The sequence below is a fragment of the Fistularia commersonii genome, chromosome 17 (assembly GCF_037954325.1).
Source record: "Fistularia commersonii isolate RoL2024-O1a breed Wild chromosome 17, RoL_Fcom_v1.0, whole genome shotgun sequence".
In the NCBI taxonomy this organism is placed as follows: Eukaryota; Metazoa; Chordata; class Actinopteri; order Syngnathiformes; family Fistulariidae; genus Fistularia; species Fistularia commersonii.
The window spans coordinates 11,167,187-11,194,924 of record NC_141300.1 but is presented as its reverse complement, the minus strand read 5'-3'; the positions used below and the strand labels follow the sequence as shown (position 1 = coordinate 11,194,924).

Here is a 27,738-nt window from a genome sequence, read left to right as displayed (position 1 = left end):
AGATAGATAGATAGATAGATAGATAGATATGCTTTATTTTGGAAAGCCGGGGCGGAAGTCGTTTGTGTGTTATAACTCTAGCTTGACGATGGCATAAGGGCGGCTTTAGAAGCCCTGAACTCCAGCTCTCCGGCGGGGCAGTTGTTCTTTTTCTTCTCCTCTTCCTCTTCCTCTCCCCCCTTTCTCTCCCTCCCCTCCCTCCCTCTCTCTCTCTCTCTCTTTATCTCTATCTCTCTCTATCTGAGACGAGTGGGTGTGTCGACTCGGAGCGTGAAGAAGAAGAAGAAGAAGAAGAAGAAAAAGAAGAAGAAGAAGAAGAAGGAGGGAAAAGTTGAGGATGAGCGCGGAGTGACGGCGGCCGCCTGTCCGCGGCTTGAAGCCTCCTCAGATGGCGGTTTGGACCAGAGCGGATAAGAACGGCCAGCTGGACCTTCTGCTTCGGGACCGCTGGATCCGGGTGTCCGCCGAGCTGACGCGGGAAACGCTGACTCTCACGGCGGAGGCGGAGGCGGCCGCCCCCGGTGCGGGGAACCACTGGGACCGCGGCGGCTCCCCGGGCCTCCGGAACGGCGTGCCGAACGGCGGCGACCCGGTGAACCCGCACCCGGGGCGCGGCCGCGGCGGAGGCCACGCCGCCGGGAGGCAGCCGAACAACGGCTCCGGCTCGGACTTCGGTAGTCCGGGCTCCGGTTACGGCAGCCCGGGCTCCAGCTTCGGGTCGCGGCACGGCGAGCCGCCGAGCCCGGACGCCCCCGCGGAGGCGGTGCGCAAAGTCCGGGTGGTGAAGCAGGAGTCCGGCGGGCTGGGGATCAGCATCAAGGGGGGTCGGGAGAACCGCATGCCCATCCTGATCTCCAAGATCTTCCCGGGACTCGCCGCCGACCAGAGCCGCGCTCTGCGGGTTGGGGACGCCATCCTGTCCGTGAACGGCAGCGACCTCCGGGAGGCGACCCACGACCTGGCCGTGCAGGCGCTCAAGAAGGCCGGCAAGGAGGTGACGCTGGAGGGTGAGTGACTTTGCGGGGATTTTGCGGGAGGCCCGGATGGGGACGCGGGTTCCCGCTCCGCTCAGGAGTGGGCGTGGGTGTTTCCGTCCCGTCCCCCCCTTGCGTGCTCCCTCGTGTCAAACTTCCACATGGCGGACTGGTGGGGGAGTTTGGGGTGACCAAGCCCTTGACCTTTGACCTTTGGGGGGGGGTCCTACTTTTCCAAAATAACGTGGGAATGACAGGGCAGGGTGAATTTTTGCATGTATTTTTATATAATGTGTGGATGAGAGGGTGAATGTTTTTTTTTATGTGACGTGGGAACGAAGGTGTGAATGGTTGCGTGTCACTATGTTACATTTGAATGAGTGAGTGAATGAATATTTGTATATATAATATGTGGGAATGAGAGAGTGTATATTTGCATGTCTTTATATGAGGTGAATGTGCATATTGATGTTTGAATGAGAGGGTGAATGTCGACAAGTATTTTATGACGTGTGAATAAGAGGGTGAATGTTTGTATGTCACTCTGTTACATTTGAACGATAAGGGGAATAGTTGCATGTTTCGACATGATATGTGAATGAGTGGGCGAATGAATATTTGTATGTATATTATGTGGGACTGAGAGAGTGAATATTTGCATGCCTTTATATGATGTGTGATTGTGTGAGCGAATGTTAATTTGTCTATACGATGTTCGAATAAGAGGGTGAAAGTTTATATTTATGGGGGAAGGGTTGCGTGTCACTATGTTACGTTGGAATGAGAGGGTGTGTGTAGTTTGCTGTTGTGTGTCCCTGCGATGGAGGGGAACTGACAGCTGGTATAGGCTTCAGTGCAAGGAGACTGAATGAATGAATGAATGAATGAATGATCGAACGCATGAAAACATCACATCTCCGTAGGTTGATGTTACGGAGTGACTCGACACAGACTAGCACCGCATGGGGGGTCCTTGCAGACCCGCTACTCAGAAACCATCACGTCTTCCTGATCACATGACAGGAGCTCGTGTCTGAGCTTGTAATAACCACATCATTCGTCCATACATCATCCCCAAACCACATGACCTTTGACCTCCACGCCCACCTTCCATCCAAGCAGGGTGCATCTTCGTCTCTCGGAAGGGAAGCCTCCGAGCCTCCACAGGAGGGGAGATAAAGCCGCAGACGGCGGCACGGTTTGTACAAACAGGAAAGAGACTGCAGGTGTGACCCACATTGTCATGGCTGTGTGTGTGTGTGTGTGTGTGTGTGTGTGTGTGTGCGTGTGTGTGTGTGTGTGGGGGGGGGGGGGGGGGGCGGGGGCGGGGGGGAGGCTTAACTCAGCTGATAAAGGATGGGGGGGGCTGATGGCGCAAAGGTCAAAGTTCAAATTCATTTGAATCCAGAGGGGTTTGAGGAGTCCGTGTGACATGGCGAGCTCCTCCTGGGTTGTTCCCAAATGTGATTCCGACGCACAAACACACACACACACACACACACACACACACACAAACTGTTAGCACCCCATCCCAATTGGCCGAAAGGCAGAATTTCCTACATGCTCAAGATTTTATATTTAAAAGCGCACCTTTAGTTCAGGAATGAGAGGCCCTTTGATTGACAGGTGAGAGGTCCGGGTTACGTCCCATCTCCTGCCACACTTCCACCCTCCGCGTGCAGAACAAGTGAACATGTGAACGAAATTTCAGATTTCCTGTTTGTTTGTCAATGTCCCCCTTCGCTCTGGAGAATACTTTGCCCCCGGCAGGCAATTATTCAGCAAGCAATTATTTTCCCCGTTGCATTTCATTAACATTCCTGTCCCTGATGGTTGCGTCGCTGCGGCAGGCCTGAAGATGGAAAATTTTCTCTTCGGTTGGTGGAGAAGGGCGACGCCAAGGACACGCCGGTGTCGCTCCGTCTGCTACGGAAGGGACACTTTGTTTGCAAAGGCGTATGAATGCCTTTAGAAAATCTCGGTCGCAGCCTCTGCGGTCGCCTGACTCACGGCGAGAAGGTCCCTGGTTGGATCCCAAGTCTCCATGTTCTCCTTGTGGGGTTCTTCTGGGTTCTGCGGGTTCCTCCCACAGTCCAAACACACGCTGGAGGTTCACTGCAGACCTTGAATTGTCCAGACGAGTGAATTATTGCACGTCTTAACCCTTCAACCTCCTCGCCAAGGCTATTCTTTTTTTCCCAGATGCTTCACTTCAGCCTCCAAACTTACTCAAACTTACTATATATTTACCTATTTGCCTATCTGTTTTTTATATATGTATCCACATAAACACATATAAACATATATTTTATCTTATATATGATATTTTTTAATAATAAAAAACCTATTTAAAAAAACAAATACAAAAAAAAACATTTTCTGTGAATTGCAGACAAAAAAAGGTGCAAATAAAGCTAATGCGCCTGTCTGTAATTACATTGTAGAAATCATGAAACATGGATGAATGAATTATCTTTTTAAGAAATAGATGAATAAATAAGGACTATCAATCAAATTTTACACATTACAATAATAGATAAACTATTAAATAATAATAATAATGATGATAATATCCTGGTTTTGTACTCTCGACCCTGCAGCTTACTTCTGTTGGTTCTCCTGGGAGAACCTCCCTATCGCCCCCATCTGTAAATCTGATGTGCGGCAGAAGAGCCGCTGTTTGACAGCGTTCCCGTTCCAGCCGTTCCCTGACACCCGGTCCAGCTGTGGTTTATTCTGAGAGTGGCGGCGTTTGGGGCCTCAGCGTGCCGGTCAAAGGACGGGGCCCATGTGTCGCACATCGATTAGTTCCTACGATTAATCCTCGTCAGTATTCCCGACATCCATTCCGAGCCATTAAACGCTTCCGTCGCTGCTGCTGCTGCTGCTGGCCCGTTTTCTCTTTCCAAACCCCCAGGGCTCCCCGCCACCTCTCTCCCGCCAATTCACCCCCACCCTCCCCGCTTTTTCACACAGTTAAGAGCTGTTTGACGTCGGCACAGTTTCCGATCCCAACCTGACTCCGTCGTGGGCTTTTGGTTTCGGCCCCAGAGTGAGTCAGGAGAAAGTTTTCGGGCTTCCGGTGAACGTCGCATCCGTCAATTTGTTTAATGAATTATCTGCGCTTGTGATGCTGCTGCTTAAAAATAAAGTATCACACTGCAGATCCTTCATTCATTCATTCGTTTATTCATTCATTCTTTTATTATATACGCCGCTTGTCCGACACAATGCGTCATTGGGCGGGAGGCAGGGTTCACTCTGGATCGATCGCATGCCGCATATCGACTTTCTCGCGTTTTACAAAAACCCATGGATTTTTTTTTTCTTTAATTTGAGTTTTTATTCTACAGCTAAACTACAGCATATTCCTTGTACTAAGTGCTAAGGACTGCACCGCCATCATGTTTTTGTAGGGTTAATCCGCCTTCTTTCTCATGTTTTTCTTTCCACAAGTCCGTCCAGCCTTCCCCGTCTTTTTACTGCCACGCGCCGAGGCTCCGAGGCAGAATTACTTGAACCTCGGGTCGCTATCAGAACAGAAACGGCGTGTGTCATCGGCGAGCAAGCTAACTGTTGTTTATCTTTCAAACCATGCCCTTCGCACTTTGCCGTTTTTTGCTTTTCCTCTGTGTAATAGAAGTCCTCTCAAGTAAAACCCCTGGCCTTTGTCTAATTCCTGGAACGGTGTTTAAAGACTTGCGGCGCACATGCAGGCCGTAAAGCGCCGTCTGGGTGCAGGTCGGTTTCCCGTCACTCGCTTGACCATAAAAATACCCCGGAATGATTTCGACAAGAATTCACCATGACCTGGACGACTGAGAGCCTCCACAGACGCTCTGGAATGACCGTGTTTTGTTTTGTTTGAGACGATCGCGTCCAAACCGCTGCCGGGATAGGACGGGTGGTCGGGGGGGGGGGGGGGGGGCGTGTGAGGATGTGCAGCGTCGGCCCAGAAATGAAGAATGTGTCAGTTGTCTGTCGGTGTTTACCGGTCTAGCGCAGCGATAAGGTCGCTGTTTGTGGAACCGGCTCGCCAGCCGGACTCCCACCAGTCTGAGAAGTGACCGGAACGAGGATACTTGTTCTCACAATTAGCTTAGGCGCTCTACATTCCTGACCTCTGCTTACTTCAGTGTATTAAGGGCAAAGGTCAACCGAGTCTTGACTCCCTCTGCTCGTCACTTTTGTCTTCTTCTGGAAACAAAACGGAAAAAGAGAGGGAGAGTGATGAATGCGTAAGACGGGGCTAATAGCATGGTGCTATAGTAAGTCGACACGGCGGGAAATACCCAGAATAAGCTCTTTTAATGATACATCTGCCGGGATTACAGTTCAGATCACATTCCTGGTTTCAAATGGTCATAGTTGTGTTTCTCGAACGCTCCTACAGCCAGGCCGCGCACGTGTTCGAGATACCCTCCTTTTATAACGCCATCGACTATGATTTCATTTTCCGGCTGATAATCATCCATCCCCGTTACAAACATCACCGTCTCCTCGTTGTGATTTTGCCGATCAAAGATTCTGCAAATGATCAGTATTGTGATCGTGCAACGCGTTGCTGCAGCCGTAGAATAGCGCGCCAAAAAGGGCGTCGGATATCTAATGATAGCTGAGATTGGATATTAGTGTTGAAGTGGTTCTTCTTAGTGGATGTCACATAAGCTGCAGGGTCCCGGCCCCAAGCAGGTTGCCCGCCTTCAGATGACCGTCTGACATAATGTGCCATATGTCCCGATGATTAGTGGTCTCCGCCCCTCGTGTCTTGCCGTGTTAGTCCGCCGACCGGTGGACGGAGACACGGGACGGGACTCTTTAAGAGGGTAATTGGTGGAAAGAAACCGGCGCATTCCAGACACAGAGGCCATTGATGAAACGGGGACAGTCCTGACGAGGAGCAGCCCGTTCCTTTTGTTCTCCGGGCCGAAACCAGCCGAGCGTCCGCTCCTATCTGGACTCCGGTGCCCGCGCAGGCTCAGACGGGCCCACGCCATTGTGGGCCGAGCGCCGCTCAGGCTCCGCTCTCCAGCGGTACAGAATTTTAATTGAGCTGGAACGTCCCGGGGGAAACGGAACGTGTTTGATGTTGCGACACGATCGCCTCTTTTGACACACACTTTTGCGGCGCAGTCAGCGGGAGCGGATTTTAGAGTTGAGCGGTTCGCACTTTCCAAAAGCTGCATGGACATTCAGAGTTCGACGATCCAATAGTATATTGGCTCTTTAGTTTACGGGTGACTTCCTATTTGTTTCTTGGGTGATTTATTGCAAACAGTTAACAAAGTTCTTGCCGATTTTGGACAATTTATTAATGAACTTCTCTTTGTTGTTTAGTTCTCATCCCTTTTTTTTTTAAAAAAAAAAGTTTTTTTTTTGTTTTTTGTTTGTTTGAGTGTAATTTCTCTTTTTTTTTTCATTTTTTTCAGAATACAGACAAAATGTGATTCAAAGTGAATATTTGTTGAACATTAATACTGACCGACTCAACAACCGTTAACACACATCAATAGCTGCTTTTAGACAGCAAACTTTGAAGAAGACAGTTCTCAGAGCTTTTCAGCTCTAATTTGGTTCTGGATGGCGGGAATAATAACCATGGACTATCAGATGGGTTGAAATGTTTTGATCTTCTCTCTGAGCTGCTTCACAGTGTGAAGAAGCCAGTTAGCCGTCCGCTAACTCTAAAATGTTGCTGTTCCTCTGAGAGCCCTGGTTCTCTGTCATAGATAGACAGAAGAACTCCGACCTCTTTGTCCATTTGGTCACAAGAAAAAGCCAGCTATAATAATTTTTTTAAATCGCGCCCCACAGTCCACCAATTACCAAGCGCCTATAAGTTCCTACGGAACCGCAAAAAGACCCTCCATAAATAGGTCTAGGAACTGACGTCCGCGGTTCCCATGCTGTCCCCATGCAGGTAGAAACAAACTAGTTCCTGAAAAGGTTCTAGGAGGTTCTAATCACAAAATCAGCGCTGTGTGTGAAATATATGATTGAGATGAAAATATAATTCGTCAGATACCTCAGTGTCCAAAACCGAAGGTCCCCCAGTGTGGACACCATAAGAGGGAACCTCCTCCGGTTTGACGGGATCAGAGTGCGCACCGGGTTTAAAAAAAAATGATGCCAGGCAGAGAAAATCCGCGGCCGGCCTCCCCTGCCAACACCACGGCTGCACGTTTGTAATCTTTGACAGTACAGAATGATGAGTGTGATTATTTTAGTCCATAATCTGCTTTATCCTTTGTAGAAAGTTGGCACACATATTCGGACACGATTTTTCGAAAACACACAGACAACAGAGTCCGTTGGAGAACGGAGCGACAGCACTCCCTAAATGTTGCGCGCTGGCTTTGCAGATGAATTACCTCAGCGCCCTTCTGCATTATCAATATTACTAAACAGGGGCTTATTTATTTATTATCAGATGCATCCTAAAAATGATAAAAACAAGGCAGGTGACATTTTAGGAAATGGGCCTTGTTTCCCCGATGATTGATTATGTTCTATCTGATGGCGATTATTTTTATTAATAGTGGCAGCAGTATTAGTATTACTGAGGCGACTACACACCATATTGTAAATTAATCCCTATAATACTAATCTGCAGAAATCCCCCCTGAAAAACAGGGAGAATTGACACAAAAATCATCCCAATATGTGAGAAACTAAAAAGGACAACAAAAAACTGGTGTCGTTATTCCACAAATATTAGCAGGGAAACTACAAATATGTACCGTAGATTATTACTTACACATGACTGAGAAAAGGTGACACACCAGTTAACGCGAACATAAATATTGCAATATTGTGATAAATATTTATGACTTATTTAACATTAATTATAACATTTTGCAGTGGTGCTTTTGACAATTTTCAAGGTTTTAAAGCACACACATGTTTAAAAAATGTCAAGTGATTTTTTTTTTTTATATTCCTGCAGAAAACAGTTCAGGCCCCACTGTTTACTTGTTACTCATTTATTGTGTGTGCGAGTGAGGTGAGTGTGTGACTGATGTCTATCAACTGCAGTCATAATACTGTCCTTGGTATGGGATTTCCTGTCTGTGCAGGGCAGTTAGTGCCTGCTAGCTCCATGGTAGCATTATCTCTGTCTGCATTAAATGCTTTTTGTGTGATATTTCCCTGGAAAGAAAAAGTCATTGTGATTTTAGTCTGTATAATCTTGGTCCGTATTTATTAGCAAGCACATGCAGCAGTAAGTAAGAGCCATGACGAGGGTTGCAGGAGGTGCACAGATACCCACAGGATCTGCGAGGTCCACACTGAGCTTTGGACAGTCGTCCGCCTGCAGGCAGGTCATTTCCTGTGCAGGCTGCAGGAATTCACCTGTGCGGACTGCCCTTTTTTTATTCTCCGGAACAGCGTTCATTCATGGTGCAGCAGAAGGTCAACGCTTTCCCGTGCAAAAGACCCCACCCTTCCCCATGTCACTGTCACAATGTGTTTAGTTAGTTTAGTTTAGTTAGCAAAGTTTAGTTAGCATGAAGTCACCGGAGCCGCTCTGATGTTTAGGTAACTTAGTTTAGCGATGAGGAATTTCACAATTTGTTGTGATGTTGAGTAAATTTGTATAGATTCTCGGACAGTTCTGCTAACTTAACCCAATGGAATGTCATTAGCTGCTCTGATGGTTAGCTAACGCAGCCACATCGACTTTAAGTTAGCTGCTTGGATGTGTAGCGAACTTAGCTTGGTCACGTGGAATCACATTAGCTTCTCTTCTGATAAGATGACTTAGCTAAGCTTGATTTTCTTTACATCAGTCACTTTGATAATTGTGTTGCTTAGCTTAACCACATGGAATCCCATTAGCGATTCCAGTGTTCAGCTGGCATAGCTTGAGAGAATATCATTAGCTGCTCTGATAGTTAGCTTGTGCACCCATATTGAACCATGTTAGCTGCTCAGAGGTATAGCGACCTTAGCCTCTCTACATTGAATCACATTAGCTTCTCTGCAGTTAAAGTAGCTTAGCCTAGCATGATATCAGTCAATCTGATAATTGTTTAGCTTAGCTTAACCACGTGGAATCCTGTACGGTTGTTTAGCTTATGAAACATGAAATCCTGTCATTGAACTCGATGTTTAGCTAAGTTAGCTTCGCCTCAGGGAATTAGCCATTGCGCTAGTAGCTGCTGTGATGCCCTCTTTGCAGTTGAAGTCACGTTGCATTGACTCCAGAAAAACAGTGAGATTGGTTTCTACAATGTAATCGTATCTGTAGAATGTGACTAGAATCCAATTCCACGTGGTTTGGACCCGCTTTGATCAGGCCTTTTGCTGTCCGGACGTCGTAACATAAGTGTCGGAAAAACGACCTAAATCTGATTTGGACCGACGGTCCGAGCAGGACAGGATTGACCTGCCATTCACACGTTAATCCGCGTGCACGCTCCCTGCCAGGAAACACGTTTGCGTCAGCTAGCGAACTTCACTTTGTACAATTCGGCGTTTGACTTTATAAATCAAACAGAAGAAGAAAAATATAAAAATACCACAAACTCTACTTCAGAACACCAGCTGAAAGCGTAAGTGAGTTTATTAAGATCAGAAAAGACAAGGCAGAGGAAGTAGACTCACAGGACGTGCAGTGAAACGCGCCGTTTGAATGCAAATACGGGTAGGAGGATAATGGTAGCGAGGCCTTGTGCTGCGTAACCTGCAGCTTGGTTTCAGTTGATTGTAGGTTTCAAGAGCCTTTTAAGGACTCGCTACAAAATTCAGCACCAATAGTTTGCGTGTTGGTGTTTTCTGTCCGGCCCCTCGGTGAGAAACTTTACTTTTCTCAGCGTTTCCGTGGAACTCGGTTTAAACACATTGTTCTCATTAGGGCTCTGGCAGGAACACTCTTCGAGGGAGGGGAGGGCGGGTGGTCGGAGGGGGCGGTGGACAAGGTTAGGAGATGAGGAGCGCATAGGAGACAAGGGAGTATACGGAGGAAGGATCGACACAAGTGATGGCTTTTTAATTTGGAACCAGTCATTTACCACTTTTCCTACAAGTCATGAAGAAGCAACTCAGGAATGTGCAAGAAACTACCAAAAAGAGCTTTATGATGAGTGATTTATGAGCTGTATGATGTGTATATGTGTGTGCAGTTGTATGTCAGACGATGATGAATGTTAAATGAATTGGCGTTATATATACACAGTAAACAAGCAAGAAAAATAAACATGATTTGACAATGCAAAATTATCAGAAATACAGGAAAAGACATCTGGGATGGTGATTATTTTTCACTTGGTAATTCATCCCTTTAAGAAATAATCAGGAATTGGGAACTAACTTTAAATCTTGAACAGAAAATGAGCAAGCTTAAAAATCTTTTCCACCGGAACAATGTCAAAAGGTCATGAGAGTAAATGGATGATGTTCTAACCTGGGGATTATGTATGTGTGTGTGTGTATGTCTGGGAAGGCATCCCAGAATTCCCACCCACAAACAACAAGTAATTAAAATAAATCACAAAGAATATTTTGGAAAATATTAAACATTTCGCCAGAATGTCTCTAAATTCTGCAGGAAATGTTTCAAAGAGTGAATGAAATAGGTGGTGGATCTGCCAGGAGAACTTAGAAGCAGGTCAAAGGTAATCCAAGACAAAGTGTGAAAGGACGGCGGCAATTCAAGAAAACTGAAGAGGGAACTAAGTAAAAGTCAGGAGACGGCGGAGGAAGAGGAGGGGAGTGAGGAGGGAGGACCGGGCCAAACCACGGGGGAATTTCTGGGCAGTTTGGGGGGGAAAAACAGAGGCCAGGGTCTGATTTGCTGCTCTGTAAGCTATTATTTGGTCTGTACACGAGATGATGACTGCGTGCGGCGAGCAGGCAGAGGACGGCGGTTTGAGTCCTCGCACCGCAACCAAATATGTGTCGAGTCAGACTCCCCCGTCACGCCGGACATCTTTTTTTTTTTTTTTTCTCTCCCCTCTGTCTTGTTTTTTGCTCATCCCTCCGTGGACGGCGAGCAGATGCGGCGGTCTCGGGGGGACAGCGGCTGGGCTCCCCGGGGGGAATCGCCCCTTTCCAATTTAATATCATAGTTTCGACACATTTCACACGATCACAAAGTCACCTAAAAATGAGCCGCACAAGTCGGACTAAACCGGTTTAACTTCTCGTTTTTTACATGCTGCATAAAAAGTGCATGATTATGATCAGAAATGGTAAAAATGTGAATAATTTCATTTAAATTATCCAGTTAAAGGTAACGACTCGGCAAAAAAAAAAACAGTAATTAACAGAAAATGAGCTGCAAAAATATACTGAAACAAATTGGTAGGGAAATGACTGTAAAGGGGAAAATTGACTAAAAGGAAAGTGTTGCATGGAGTGAAAGAGCGTTGATAATGACTTGGGACGAAAATCTTGTGCGGTTACGGAGATTAGTAATGTTTATTTTCGACACAGAAACGTTCCTAGCTGATTGTCCTCTGGAAACATATGGCATATATTCAGGACTCCTGCTGTAGGTGTGTGTGTCCCTCCTGTGTCACTGTAGTTCTCTACACACACACACACACACACACGCATACGCACACACGCACCTGCCCTTCATTAGGTTTTCGTCTGGCCTGTTCTCACAGAGCTTTTGGACACCCGGGAATAGTGGAAGATCCCATTTGGGAATGTTCCACTTCCAAGTTTATGATGAGCGTTTGCAACAGCAGGCGGAGGGGGGGGATTTCGAAGCAGGTCTGCAATTTATTTAAAATCTGGAGGCAATTTCTTGCTGATGTTTAGGATATTGCACCTGCTACCTTTGCATCATCTCCGTGACAGAGGTGACTCACTGCCGTAACTCGCCGTTAGCATGGTCAAATTAGCGTGAAGCTAAAATACCCGTGGGCTTATGGCAAACTAGCGAAACCACTGCGGTGAAAATACATTTGGGTGTTTTCCTCCGTGAGGAACGCTCATTATAAACAAACAAACCCTGACTATTTATTCTGATAATGATATTGCTTTCCCACAACAACGGTGCCTCTCATTCCATGCTAATGATGTTCTGAGAAAACAGTTTCATGTGCAAAGCAAGCAAAGTACGTAATCCACAATCCAAAGGAGAAGCAGCAACATCCACCATTGTTGTTGTTCAACGGTTCCTCATGTACATAACCTTTGTAGTTATAGTTAAACAGCAATACCTCGACTTGTGTTTAAGTCAATTTACTTGTATATCAAATTAAGATGAAGAGAATTGAAACACTATATATTTGTTTCGGCCCCCTGGTTTTGTTACGTGTACTACCGGTATAAAAATATCAAATAATGCATAAAAAAATAATAATACATAATGAAAGAAAGTGTGAAGATATAAACCGGTGTTTCGTTATTTGTATTTACGTTGGCGGTCGGCGAAGATGTTGGGTTGAGGCCGTTGCTACACACTTAATGCTCCCATGTATTGCTAAATGTAACTTGATCATGTTGCTACACTTACTATGCTAAACTTAATTTAGAGAGTGAGCCAGTGAATCACCTTTTTAAAACAATCAAACCATCCCTGACTTTGAATGACTTTTCCAATGCCTCGTCCATTGATGTTTCCGCCGTCCGCTGCACATAATCTCCGTAAATGTCTCTTGCCTTCTCACAGATGATGCTCTTGGTCTTGTCGACAACTGACCAGTCCACAACACGCACATGATTTTGTGCTGGGCGGCGTGTCCGACTGTTTTTAAACCCCACTTAACGGAAACGTCAGCGTCAAACGCTCATCCCATTCAATCCAGACTCAGATCTCGGCTTGTAACACGAAACAAAAATTGAGCAAAAAATCGACCGAGCAACTGCTTGTATCTCAGAACGTTCGTAAGTTGATGCTCTCGTAAATCAGGTTTCCACTGTAGTTATCAATTACTCTGCTAACCATTCAGTTGGATGATTTGATGGTTTGTCTCGGTTCCAGGCTTGTAATTGTGACTATTTTCTTAAATGTCACCACAGTATCGACTTCTTGTCACCAAACATTTACCCATTCGCCCATTCATTAGCTTTGTTTCTGTGTCACGTAAGGCTTCAGATAATTATGCAGCAACATATTACAGACAATTTCCCTGGGAGGGAAACTGACCGTTGTTTATATTATTCAACCGCTGTCAAAAAATGATGTGGTGGGTTTGTTTTTTGTTTGTTTTTTTTTTTATATTCTGCAGCTGCATCAAACACAAACTGCTGCTGGGCCTTTTCACTGATTTTAAGTAAACAAGTAGCAGATGTGGGAACGTCTGACTTTTTTTAAAGATTGTAATCTGGTCAGGTCGTGGAATTATCCGCCAGCAATGTCTGCCGGCAGCGAAGAGATATGTGAAAAAAACGTTTCATATGGTGTGCAGATCACATTGGGGGTGATCTACACCGCATTGCAAGCAAGCAACCTTTCACACTGGCACCAAGTAGCTGCTAAAACGATACTTTCACTTTAGCCTCCACAGCCAACGGCTGTCATGACAAATGAAAAAAACAAAACTCATGCCCTCTTTTTCTGCCCCTATAACCAAACAAAATGCAAGCAGATTATGGTTAATTTCTTGCTATTTTTTTAGCGGAATCTTCATGCGCCATTTCAATAGAGAGTTCAAATATGATTGTTTTTGATGTTTTGTCACATGGACCTCATGGATATTTAACTTAACATCGTGTCGTGTTCCTTTTCAGTTTTGATACAGTTACTCGTCCAGATGGCAATTCTTTTGAAGACGATCTCTGTCCGATAAGACAAGGATCGGACCAAAAAAAAACGCCAGTATCGCTGTAATTCACATTCCAGGCCACTATTAGCAAGCAAGAAGATCCATGGTTCAATCCCGTGCCTGCATGGGTTTCCTTCAGCTTCTCCGGTTCCCTCCCACAGTACAAAATCATACAGGGGATACACTGGAGACCCAGAATTGACCCGACTTGTGAATGAGAGGGTGAATGCTTGAATATCTCTATATGAGGCCCTACGATTGACGGCCTCTCTGGAGAATTCCAAGAGAATGTACTCTGGAGTAGTCCATTGCAGTTACGGTCAACTCAATGGTGCGTGGGTGACTGCAACCTTACTGGACATGCCCATCACCGAGTTGCGTTTTCCACATCCACATGGAGATTGAGGTTTTTTCAAATTTTTCGTCTCATGCTACCCATACATCAGAACACTTTGAAAGATTTGGAAGATATTGAAACTATCATCTCACACCTGGTTTTGAGAGTTTTTAGTTGCAGCCTTGTCTCAGACTGAGATTTTCTAAAGACTTTGAGTCTTACAGGGTTACTATTTACAAGACTACAACTAGATTCTTTCGGTATTTTGGGGCGATGTGGTCCTGGTTTTATTCCTGGCTCCTCCCAGTGTGTCAAAGTGTTGTTGATGGGTTATCATGTGTCATCTGTGATGGGTTCATTGCTGAGAACGAATTTCCCCACATGGATTCATAAAGGATACATTAATATTATTATCATTATTATTATTTTTCCAACTGCGCAATGTTTTCAGCGGGTATTTGCAGAGCCTCTGCTATTTCAGTCCATCGCTTTGCCTTCTCCTCTCGGTCTTGATACGTTGGAGAGTTGACATCGTACATCCAGGGCCGTCCTGCCCATAGCTCCGCATCGATCCGTACGTCCTTCGCCATTCACACTCAACTATAGCGCCAACAAATACCGTCTCTGCTGCCAATACCGCTCTGTCCGCCAGGTTTCCTGTTTCTGGTTTTGTTAGAGCTCATCTGTTGGTTGTTGACTGTGTTGCGTGACAGTAAAGACTGAAACATTTGACTTGATATTGTCGTAAGACCAAGACTGGTCGGATCGCCACCGTATACTTAACGCTGGGGATGACAGAAGCGAGCCGTGACTCCATTAAAACTCCTAAGATTTCCTTCTGACTTTTCCATTTTTAGTCTGTGACCGTGAAAACCTCCTATTGTAAGCCCAGCATAAAACGTCAACGTTTTTTGATACAAGCCAACACTCCCAAATGTAAAAGTTAAAATTTTCCTTCAAATGTGGCCCTTCGCATTTTGCTCCGGCATCTCCATCTCCACTTTTTCCTGGGAGGTGTCCTTCAAAGATGCCGTTTGTGCGTTTGTGTGCGTTATGCGGCGGCGGTACATTAGCGGCCTGTTGATTACAAGCTTTACCGTTGGTAACTGCGGTTCTATGAGCCACTCTGTTTGAAAATAAAGATGTCCCAAACACAGAGGTCTCGTTGCTGGAAAAATATGTCCGACCAAATCTAATTATTAGTCTGAAACTACAGCTTTTGGCAGCAACATCCTCCTTATGCTCGACTTCTCTTGCTTAAACGCGAGCTGGGAGGAATGCTGGTTCAAACCACCGGGTCTGCAGAAGAAATCCCAGGATGCGTTGGTGGGAGCCATGTGGTGAGGAGGCTCCACGCTCGGGCCCAGAGCCTCTGCATTACTTATCATTACTATTAGTGGAAGTCTTCCTTGCCTCCTGGCAAATCCACGCCTGTTTGGGGGGTCATGAATTATATTTTTAGGCGCTTACTCATGAGTTAATGCGCTTCTTGATTCTTTTGGATTGATTTCTTGCTAGTTTTCTAGAAACACCTGTTGATTTGAATGCAATTTTATTATTATATTTTTTTTGGCCGACTCACTTTTACGCCATTTATCACTGATGCTTAAAGGCAATGCGATTATTTGCCCATGGGATTTCCCCCTTAAGTTTGGTAACAACTTGATTGAATCTGCTTTTCACCTAATTTAATTGTTATTCAGCGAGCGGTACTTTTGGCAGGGGCTGTACTTCTTCACTTTTCCCTAGTAAACACGAGCTTTGAGGAATGCTCGGTCTCCTACGGCTTCGAAAGCTCTTTGGTCTGCAAAAAAGATCCCGGGTCTTGTTTGTACGAGCCATATGGTGCGGAGGCTCCGTTCTTTGGCCCCGTGCCTTGGCATGACTGCCAGTATCCCTCCACACACACACACATACGCACTCACACACACAAAATCCCACCACCTCAGGTTTAACTAACACTTAATGTGCACATTAAGTGCAGCTATGGCTCTTTATAGCTTTCAGTGACTTCATTTTTTAGAGTCATGGTCAATGCCATGTATCCCTTATCTTTCATTACTGCACTCTCATTGGTCGTATATTGCACTCAAGCAGCCATGTGTGTGTGTGTGTGTGTGTGTGTGTACGTGTGTTGTTTGTGCGTACAGACATACACACACGGCTGCACAATTCTAATATCTTCATTCAGGAATGACCTCACCTCTTAAGTGCCTCCTCTCGGGTTTCAGGCCAAAAGACCAACCGGCAGTCTAACACACACTTGGCTATTGTAAGTAATTTCCTGTGTTCAGATCGACACACACGTTAAGCACAAACACACACACACACACACACACACACACACACACACACAGAGTCTTCCTCATTACTTGTATACATTCATTCATATGTAGCCCCTTGGCCCTTTCACTGACCCTAAATTAACTGACTTAATCTAATGTACCTTTATGAGGGAAAATCAATAATAAATTACAATTGTGATAATTTCGATTGTTACGTCACGATCACTGTACATGATTTTACAACTTATTGAGTTTCCAAGGAAGTCTCTTAGTCAAAGTGCTATGACCATGTCTTCAATCAGTGTCAAGGGACTTTTGTCCCCAAACTGCCATCATATGACTCTCAGTGCGTCATGATTTTAGAAAACCTCATTAGTTATTTAAAAATAGACTGTCAGTATGATTAGATGACAATCATCTTCACTGTAACTGTAATTTTGATGTGGTTCCACTATTTTATGATTTACCATTGGGAGCAGAAAGGGCCACTGAGATTAAAAAAATAACCAAAATATATACATATATATATATATACACACATATATATATATATATTTTTTTTTTTTCTATTCATATATGAGGCAAGGCCAATTGCTAAATGACTTGTGCGATACCCTCTGTTTTTCTGCTAATGTGAAGCCACCGATCGATAAATGCACCTATCGATGTAAAGGCAGAGGTGTTACCGTGAAAACGTCAGGACACGCCATTAGCCAGATTGGTTGGCCCACTTGCAACACGGCATGGGGAAAAAACATTAACAATGAAATTTAATTAGTTTGGAATTTGATTAGCTGAAATACAGAGGAATAATGGGTGAAACTTGGGCTTGGGATAAGTTTTGCACCAAAGGCATCGCTCTCAGAGTATTCACCCTTGTCATTTAAGATCCTGGTATCTATCATCTGCAACGAGTGATCTGGTCATTAAAATTTTAAAGCATCTTTAGCGGGTTCCTAATTGTTGAAAGTTTCCACGTCAACTGTGTAACCTCCAAAAGACACCGTGGCATTGACACACAGAGACACACAATTCCTTTTGTGATTCTGATTGGAAGCTGGCTCTCCACTGGAACCACTTCCTGATTTCCAGCCCTATTTTGATGTGAATTGATGTTTTCATTCAAACAGCTGAATTCTTGACCGGGTGTCAATCCCCATCCCGAGTTGTAACTCTTGACGCAGCTGTCGATGTTTCCTCCAGACTGTGTGGTGCCTAATAAGTCATGCACGATTCACATATACACACCCACAAACACACAAAATGTGTTCAAAGACACAAAAAAACCTGCAAAGCAAACATTGAGAAGATAAAGGGGGAAGAGATTGCATGAGGGAGCAACAGCACATTTACTAAATTTGGAAACTCAGTCCATTGCACAAGCCTGTCTTTTATAAACACCAGCCCCGCCAAGCACTCAGACACACAACCTCTTGTTTTTCCTAGGTATTCGTGCACCGAGAGCTCCGTTAAGATGCGTTTGCACTATGAATTATTCAGCCATTGTGCACTATTATGGCAGAGAAAAAATTCTAACTCTGTGTCGTCCTCCTCCCGTTGCAGTGAAGTACATCCGCGAGGTGTCCCCGCTCTTCAAGAAGCCCTCCCTGGTGGCTGACCTGCCGTGGGATGGCGTTCGCCCGCAGTCGCCCAGCTACAGCGGCAGCGAGGACTCCGGCTCCCCAAAACACAGTGGCTCCACCTCCAAGGACAGAAAGGTCATCAGCCTGAAGATGTGCTTCATCAGCAGGAATCTCACCATGCCGGACCTGGAAAACCGGTACACAAACAACTTAATGGGCCTTTTTTAAGGGGCTGGATGGCTGTGTTTTCCTGCTGGCAGCTCCTTTTCCACTCTCGTTTTGTCGAAGTTTTGTCGAACCATGTCGAACTTTTTGGCTCAGGGGCCGCATGGACTTTTAAAATTTAACCTATGTATTTGTTAATAGCATATCAGACTCGTCTGATATTTGCCTGACCATTGTCTGACATTTGCTTTGAAAATAAAACCGGCTTAGTTTTGAAGGCTTTGACCGTTTGCTTGCATTTCACGCACAAAACGGTTTTTCCTTTGTAGCTTCACGTCCAGCTCAATCACTGGTGTCACTATGTCCACAGTAAAGGCTAAATCACAAAGCTAATCTGTGTAATTCATCTTAGGAAAATTCTCAAGTGTTCTCAAGTAGCTCCAAAATTGAAATAATCTCCTGTTTGAGCTCCCGCATTTATTCATCCAATCATTCAATCATTCATGTCAAGTATGAATTCTGTACATATCTTTGGCGGGCCAGATTAAGAACACCAACGGGCCGGATTTGGCCCGCGGGCCGTGGTTTGCCCACCCCTGCTTTAGACTGATAGCAGTTGGAAACTGTCGGTTAAGAGTTTGATCCCCGTAAATCAATCGGGCTAAATAGGTGACTCGTTTTAGCATCGGTCGATCAAACTGGAACCACAACCGATAATCGTTCACCTCACCTCCCTGTTATTTTCCAAGAATAACAAGCTGTGATTAGCGATTCCACCAAGCAGCAAGAAGGTCCTTGGTTCAATTCCAACTGTAGACCTTTCTGTGTGGTTCTCACCTGTGTCTGTGTGGGGTTCCACCGGGTTCCCACCACGGTCCAAAAACATGAAGGAGGTTCACTGGAGACACTAAAATGTCCAGATGTCTGGATGAGAGGGTGAATGGATGTGTCTCTCTATATGACTTTTGAATGAGGGGGTGAATTATTGTATCTTGTAATATGATGTGTGAATAAAAGGGCGAATGGTAATATGTTTTCATACTATGTGGGAATGAGAGGATGAGTGGTTGTATCTCTTTATATTACGTGTGAATGAGGGAGTGAATGTTATATGTCTCTATATAACTTGTTAATGAAGGGATGATTAGTTGTATGCCTGTGTATCATGAATGAATGAGAGGGTGAATGGTTGCATCTTTTCATAATGTAGCGTTTTAGACAGGGAAAACACCTGGTTGACGGTAAAACGTCTGTTTAATAAGGCCGCACAAGCCTGCAATACAACTAACTGTTCCCGCTCAAATCCAGGTAAAAAAAACAAACAAATTCCTTGCTCCCTAAACCATACCCACAAAATTCCCAGCAACCCCAAAATCACACAGAAACAAGCATCAACATAAACCCCAACATTCGTGACTCGCTACAATATGATGAATGAACGAGAAGATAAACAGTCGTACATCTCTATATGCCATGTGAGTGAAAGTGTGAACAATTGTATGTCTGTATATGATGAATGAATGAGCGGGTGAGTAGTTGTATTTATTCTCATGATGTATGAATGAGAGGATGAATGGTTCTTGCCCAATTACAGCTGTATATATACGATACTATACGATGTATGGTGGCTTTCTCAGGCACACAGATAATCTATGAATCGAAATAGTCCCACATTTTATATAAGTATTGTAACATTCATCCATAATTTGCTTGTTGGCCATCAGACTGCTGGAGCTCCACTCCCCGGACGGCCAGCACACTGTAGTCCTGCGCTGCAAAGACGGACCCACCGCCAACTCCTGGTTCACGGCCGTCCACACCAACATCGCCGCCCTGCTGCCGCAAACGCTGGCGCACATCAATGCCTACCTGGGGGTGTCGGCATCGACCTCCACGCAGCCCCACCTCAAGCACATCGGCTGGCTGGCTGAGCAGGTACAGCCAAACCGGACTTGTTCTTAGTGTCTTACCCAGTAATGGAAACAAAGACTTTAAACATATGTCTACTCTGTGAAATAATATAATAAAAAGGAATATTGTTTGTAACTTATATTCAGAATATATATGGATGAAGAAATAAAATGAAAGTGAAAGTAGAGATATAGTAAAGATATATATATCGCAGTTTAATCTTATTCAAATCATTTATTTGCAGCATAACTATGTTTTATATGGTGGGATGGAAATAGTATGTTATTTACTGTAACACAAACTGAAGGTTCTCAGTGCTTAAGCGGTATCTATATCAGAGGTGGGCAATTATTTTGGCTGGCGGGCCACATTTGTTATTTAATTTTCATGCACGGGCCAACTAGGTGAACAAAATGAAAATTGCAATTTCAAAATTTCAATTTTTCTGCATTTTATTTCAATTTTAAAATCATTTATAATAATTTAAATGTACCGACCGACATTATTTTCTATGTAATCATCCATACAAAATCAAACTAAAGGAAAAAATAAGTTTCTAAATTCAATATTGATTGAAAATACGTGTTGAAATATTCAAAGATAATTGTTTGGCGGACCAGATTAAAAAGCAAAACGGGCCGGATGTGGCCCGCGGGCCGTACAATGCCCTGCTCTATATCATCACCCTACATCGCTGCATATATACAGACCTCAAATGTGCAGACCATAATAACCCCCAGCATCAACAGGAAGAGGGTGGGCTGCTGAGCTGGCCGGCAACCCCGCGCACACCCCGCCACTGAATAACACAATTTCACTTTGATGAAACGCCCATTCAACTTTATGTTGTTTTCTGGCTCTCGGCCGTGTTGAGACAGGATACCCGCCGACAGAGCGCCGCTGTCATGCCACAACGTTTCCTCTCGAACCCACCTGCATGCTACTGTAACACACAGGGTGTACAGACACTGGATGTTTATAAAGGCTGTGTGTCAGCATTTTTTAGTTTCCCACATTCGGCATATGTGGATAGAACCGTGTTGACACGATATCCACAATGCAAAAATGATAACAACACCGCTTATATTAACAGACGCTACATCAACGTATTGATCTTAATGAAGCTAAAATGTGTGGATACTTGCAAACCGACACAAAGCCAAAAAAGAGACCTGCTGTTTTTAGGCAGCATGTTGCACAGGATATTGAACGGTGATTCACAAACACTACTTAACTCCTAACTTCACACTTTGTGCTTTTGTTTTATGTGTGTGTGTGTGTGTGTGTGTGTGTGTGCGTGGGGGGTTTCACCTTCCAGCAGTACGGCAAAACACACCTCAGCCTCTAACTTAAACATTTTCTGCGCTCAGTAAACACGTACACGTACACATTCAAAAGACAAGATTTGAATAAGCTAGCGCTGACCTGTCTCCAAAAACAAGGTTTACAATGAGAAAGGAGCAGCTTTAGAACTGAACGTGTTTCTACCTGCAAAAGATTAAACTGCGCATTATTCAGATTTAATACATTTTCAAAGATAAGAAAATGCCATTTCTGAATGAACAAGACTTACCATTTTGCAAGAAATCAGCAAGAAAGCTGTTTGGTGTTATCGCTGAATTATTAAGTATTGACACCTAGTCAGATTTGATCTATATGCTGCCAAATCTCAACACTTTTGTCTGATAACATCTTCCATGTAGAGAAGGTCTTGACCACACTCAAAAACCCAGCGGCGAGGAAACCCTGCCTTTTACTGGTGCAGAAACCTCGGACTGATCCCAGCTTAAAGAAAGCTATACTATCGAAAGCTATAATAGTAGCGCTAACACGTAAATGCTAAGAGCTGAAATAATACAATAATAGGTTTAATACTCATAAAAGCAATAACGACAGCGGTTAGTGGAAACTCTGAATAAAAAAGTCATCCAGAGTGGATTTGCAGCCCTGAATCCTTGCATGCCGCAAAATAAAACACGGAATTTGTGTCGTCAGGTCCAGCTTGACGGCGGACGGCAGCAGCACCGGCCCATCGTCATGGCGCTGACAGAGAAGGACATCCTGCTCTTTGAGTCGGTGCCTTGGAGCCGGGAATCCTGGTCCATGCCTCTCCTCACACACCCGCTGCTTGCCACAAGGTAGGACCAGCACCTAGAAACAGCTATTTTCTATTTTTTTTTTTTTTTTAACCCCATAATACATGTTTTTTAATCCAATTTCACCACCAGATTGGTCCACTCCGGGAGTTCCAGGGGGTCTCCGGCGCAGGGTTCAGACTTGGTGTTCGCCACTCGGACTGGGACGGGGCGGGGTATCGAGTCCCACATCTTCCGGGTGGAGACCCACTGGGATCTGTCGTCGTGGACGCGGGCCCTGGTGCAGGGAGCACACGCCGCCGCAGAGCTCATCAAAGAAGTGTCCATCGGTGAGTAGGAGAGGCACATCTCTCAGTGCATCATGGAAAAAAACCTGCAAGAGGAGCTTCCATTCATGGAAAATACATATGAAATGAGTGTCAAATGGGAAACTTGCCCTTTTTTGATCTAAAAAAAATATTTTTAATCTTTTGATTAACTAGGAAGTATGTTGAAGATTGTTTCAAGGATGCTGAAAATAAAGAAATTAACTAGGTGACAATAAATAATTATCTGAAAATTGGATATGGTACTGAAATGTGATTGCTAAATGTGAAATTAGCATGTTTTTTTTCTTCAGCTCAGAAATAAACTGAAACATGTGATTTTGTCAAAGAAGCGGGAACTGAAAAATGCTGAAATTGCACCCAAATGACTTGAAAATCATTTTTGACTCACTTAAAAAAATGTACCCAAAAATCTACAAACGTTCATTCACACATTTTTATATATATTTATACCACTTTGTCAGCATCGCAGGGGCATTATAAACAATCATCATTAACCGGCTATTTATTCATTATCTGCATTATCTGCCTGGCAAAGCAAAAAACCAAAAACGAAAAAAAAAACGAGTTGAGTTCAGCACTGACTGCGTGTGTGTCCAGATGAATTTGCGAGGGGGGGAAAAAAAAGGCGTCTTGCCGCCGGAAGACACAGGCTCACCTCCATGCCCTAATATGGTCTGTGCACAAGAAGATATATGCAGGATATCAGCTTTTATCTATCGCTTGTAGGAAGTGTGTTTTCCCTCGGCGTTTAGATACGGCTCTAGGTGCAGCCAGCAAGTAGTGTGGCAATGAGTCTTCGTACCAGAAAACAGAAGTTGGAGCCAGCAGGGGGAATGTTTCCACTTGCTGCAGAACAATAGTTGGCTGCCAAAACGCCCCTCTTTCCTTTTTTTTTTTTTTTTTTTTTCAATTCCTGAACTGCCTCCCTGTCCTGCTGCTGCTGCTGCTCTCGCTCACATTTGTCTAGGAACATTCTAGGCCACTGAAGTCACAGCAGACCGTGCACAAATGCTCCCCGACACATTCACGCCGACACATTCGTACTCTCGCTTCTCGGATGCATCAACTTGCCCTAAAGCACCGATGTCAGTTGCACCATTTAATGAAACAGCTTTGCAACAACAGCGAAGACATTTGGAAAAAAGGAAAGGGAAATGTCCTGGAAAATTATCAGACCTCGTCTATTTGCATGTCAGGATACCACAAACACAAGAACATGCGCCGTGACGCAGGTAGTGTAGTGCAGTGTCGAGTCGCTGTGTTAAATTCACCGCTGCATTCAGAGGGGAATTTAGGAGGAGTTCAGAAGAACCCGAACATAAACCAGACACTGGGGTTGCACGAAGTGGTCAGCGCTTCTGTATCACTACAAGAAGGTCCCTGGTTGGATTCCCACAGGGGAGGCTTTCTGTATAGAGGCTCCATGTTCTTCCTGTGTCTGTGTGGGGTTCCTCCGGGTTCCACATACGGCCCAAAACATGCAGTGGAGACCCCCTAACCGCTCAGACAAGTGAATAATTGTGTCTCAATATAAATTATGGATGAGAGTGAGTGGTTTAACGTCTATATGAGGTTTGAGTGAATGGATGAGTGGTTGTTGTCTCAATATGACCTGTTGATGAGATATTGAAAGGTAGTTTGTCTTAAGTGAATGAGTGAGTGAATGTTTGAATTTCTCAAATGACGTATGAATGACTGAATGGTTTCATGTCCTTAAATAATGTGTGGATGACAGGGTGAATGGTTGTATGTCTCAAGTGATGTCTGAATGAATGGTTTCATGTCTTAACATGATGTGTGGATGTCACGGCGAATGGTTGTTTGTCTCGGGTGAGGTATGAATGAGTGAGTGTATAGCTGAATGTCTATATGTGGCCCTGTGATCAGCTGGCGACCGGTGCAGGGTGAATTTCTGGGTTAATAATGTCTTTAGATAATGAATGATTGAATAAAAAGGACATTCCCAATACAAGCACCAAATGATGGTGAAATGAGGAAGAATCAGTGAGTTGCAAACTAGTAAGAAATCCCCTGAAAATACAGATAAATTCAGCGTGTTGGCTTAAGATGTCACAGCCTATCGATCGCTTCCCCACAGGCTGCACGTGGAACCGACAGGATGTCCGCCTGACGCTGCACTACGAGAAGGGTTTCACTGTGACCAGAGAGCCAGCCGACCCAGCGGGGGGCGCCGTGCTCTTCAGATACCCCTACGAGAAGCTCAAGATGTCCGCCGACGACGGAATACGCAACCTTTACCTCGACTTTGGGGGCCCAGAGGGAGAAATGGTAAAATGGGTGTTGCTGTAATTATTTTTAACGCCGTGCGCGAGATGCTGGTTTTTTTTTTGACGTCAACATCACTGTGCATCTTTTCTCCACGCCAGGTGTTCGATCTCCACTCAGGTCCAAAGCCGGTGGTGTTCGTCCTCCACTCCTTCCTGTCAGCCAAGCTCACCCGCATGGGCCTGCTGACGTGAGGGAAACGGCATGCAAGAAGGTCGACAAGTCCGGGGCACAATGGGGGAAGTGGGGAACACACACACACACACAAACACACACACACACACATGCACACACAAGCTAATATTCCTTCTATCTGCTCCGAGCTAAGGTTAGGCCAGAGGTGATGCCTCGGAGGTGATCCGAGCCGCTGAGTCCTTCTGTCCGTTGTTTCAAAAAAAACGTGCCTTCTCCTCCGTCCCCCTTTATTGTCGGGCTTAAAGGTAGCGAGAAGCTCCCAAAGGCGATAGAACTTAGAAATGAATCTCACTACATTCCACGTGATCGCGCACTCTGCGAGGGTTAAAGAAAACAAGGACACTTCGGTTCCGTTTTATACAAATAAAGGGAAAGGAGGGTTGTTTTTTTTTTTTCCGACATTTTCAAAAGCTCTGGTAAAGCCCCCTTACTCGCCGCCTATCATACCGCGACAGCCTTGCAATGTACTTAGGGGCTCAGCTACGTCTACCTTGTTTGCATCTACGCGTGCAGGAAACATGCAGTTTTTTCGGAGTCGCAATGAGTGGAAACGGCAAAGTGGAGAACTGCGTTTTTGGACGCGCTCCGTGCTTCCGTCAGCTCGACACACCTTCCAGCACGTGATCCCAAGCGACTGTTGTACATCAGGATCGCCGACTGTGCCTTTCACATGTAGTCAGAGACACTCTTTGTAACGTTCCCTTGTTTTTTCCACACGATAAGAGAATTGTAAGCTTTCAAACATGCACAAGCAATAGTTGTACTCTTATAGTGTAAACCGTTTTATTTTCATCTTGTTGTTTTAGTGTATTCTGCATGATAGCATGATTTACTGACATTGAACTCGACATGAGCGCTGTATCAGATTATGATATATGACCATGAAACACCTCCCGTCCTTTACCCGACTATTCTGTTATTTCATCCTATTTTGCTTACGGTTCCTCTTTTTCTGCATCTTTTTCGTGCACCGGCCAGTGACTTCTCTACAGGTTTGCTTTTAGGTCAGGCCGTCATGTAAACTTTTTTTTTTTTATAATCCTAATTGTAAGAATTCTCAGCTTCTATGAATGCCTGCATTACGGAATGTTAAGTTAGCGTCTTTTTATCTACTTTTATTTTTCCATTTTAAGTCTCCTGTGAATGTTTGACCTGAATATACAAATTCTTTTTCGTGGAGAGGTTTTTGTACGTGTACGGGGGACAATCACTGGTATCCGCTGACACCTCTCTGACCTTTGACCTCCTCATAGGCAGGTACCTGAGCGGGCCGTATCTGATGTTCAGAGACAACCACACACATTCGTTCCTTTTCTAGTCCAGGTTTGTGGTCACATGATGACAGTAAAGCTAGCGGACCTTGAATTAAAAGCGTTTAATCCAACTACTTTTACATAGTTAATTGATATACCTAAACCTCTGTAGGTCTTGTGATTTTTGACATTTGAAAAATGAAACTTTGTTTACCCTTCGGTATCCTTCGTCCAGTCACCAGATTTGATTCTGTGGCTTCTTCGCAAATGTCTCTGCGTGCATCTAAACCCAAAGTGCTTCGACTGTTTAGATCGAGAAACGTTTCCTCGAGGAACTAAATGCTGCCTGTAGCCCCTTTCCCTTCTGCGTTTTGATTAAGTTCCAGCAAGCGGTTGACGTTAATTCTCCTGGAACTTCTCTTTACGATTTGCTGTTTCAAATTCCTGCTTGATGTCACACCACTTCAGCAAGGTACATCCATATTTCATGCAGTCACCTTGTGTTGATTGCAACCCTCATAAGCCCAATGGAACAAACTCAAACCTTTGGAAAATACTACCCACGGAAATAGAAGTAGTACTTTCTGTGCAGAGGCTTTTTTGTGTAGCACATCAATCAATCTTGGCCTAAATTTAAACGCCGGATCTTCAGAAGAGTCCTGGTTTCTGGGAAAAAGCCCTGTTGTCAAAGTGCACCGTAATAAGTGTCCCTGCCTCAAATCACTCCGTTGTGTTCGTACGGCCTCAGACAATGTACCATTGTGTCCGTGGCGAATGTAGCACAGGGAAAACGAGATAGCGGCTCTTTTTTCAGATAAGGAACATGGCTTCCCTTCTGAGTGACCTCCGATCTATTTCAGCCGCTCGTTTCTTTATGGTTTAAACAATGCTGTCATGGAAGTGCACATCTGCAGCCAATTAGGTGAAATTAATTGAGAAACAGACTTTCATTAACTACATGGCATGTACATGTAGGGGAGGGCGGTGTTAGCCTGACATACATTCCTAAACTTGCATTTGAAGCAAACCAGTGTTTCACGTTTTGTGACACTTATCTAATATTGTTCATGTTTCTTTGAGCCTGTATACAGATATGATTATCTGAACTCGGTCATCCTTCTCGTTGCACAAAGTTTTAAACTCCTTTTTCATGTGGGATTGTACATGTCCTCTGCAGAATTTTTATTTGAATGTTGTCAAACATCCTCTTATTTCTGAAACCATGGCTATCCTAGTCTATGCAAAGCAAAGCTTCAAAGAAGGGTTTTATTTGAACCAAAGGTATTAACCGTGGCAGCTTGCGTCCAACACAATCATTAAACAAAAAAAAAAACAAGATAATTAAATGCTGCTGAAATAAAAACATCTGTTATATGCAAAGTATTTTAGACTTTTGCCAAGATACAGCATATGTTGTACAATAGCAATGTAGTAATCCCAAGTGTAAATACCAATAAATAGTTACAATTTATGTCGCCCAGTGTGTCCTTTTTGGTGGGATTTTTTGGACTATGAACATTTTGTTGCCCATCATCTGGATTTCAAAAATGTGCAACGTTGCTTCTGATACTTCTCATCTTTGGTCGCTAGATGGCAGCACAA

The 27,738-nt window shown here is 44.5% G+C and overlaps 1 protein-coding gene across 1 annotated transcript; it reads left to right on the top strand.

The window, feature by feature from the left end:
- Positions 1-211: 211 nt before the first annotated feature.
- sntb2 (syntrophin, beta 2) lies at positions 212-27,604 on the top strand. The gene is made up of 7 exons (XM_086163588.1): positions 212-1,007; positions 17,882-18,098; positions 19,791-20,001; positions 21,973-22,115; positions 22,206-22,402; positions 24,501-24,691; positions 24,790-27,604. Exons 1-7 carry the CDS (start codon positions 389-391, stop codon positions 24,880-24,882), a joined length of 1,671 nt encoding a protein of 556 aa, XP_086019714.1. The 5' UTR covers positions 212-388; the 3' UTR covers positions 24,883-27,604.
- The last annotated feature ends 134 nt before the right edge of the window (positions 27,605-27,738 follow it).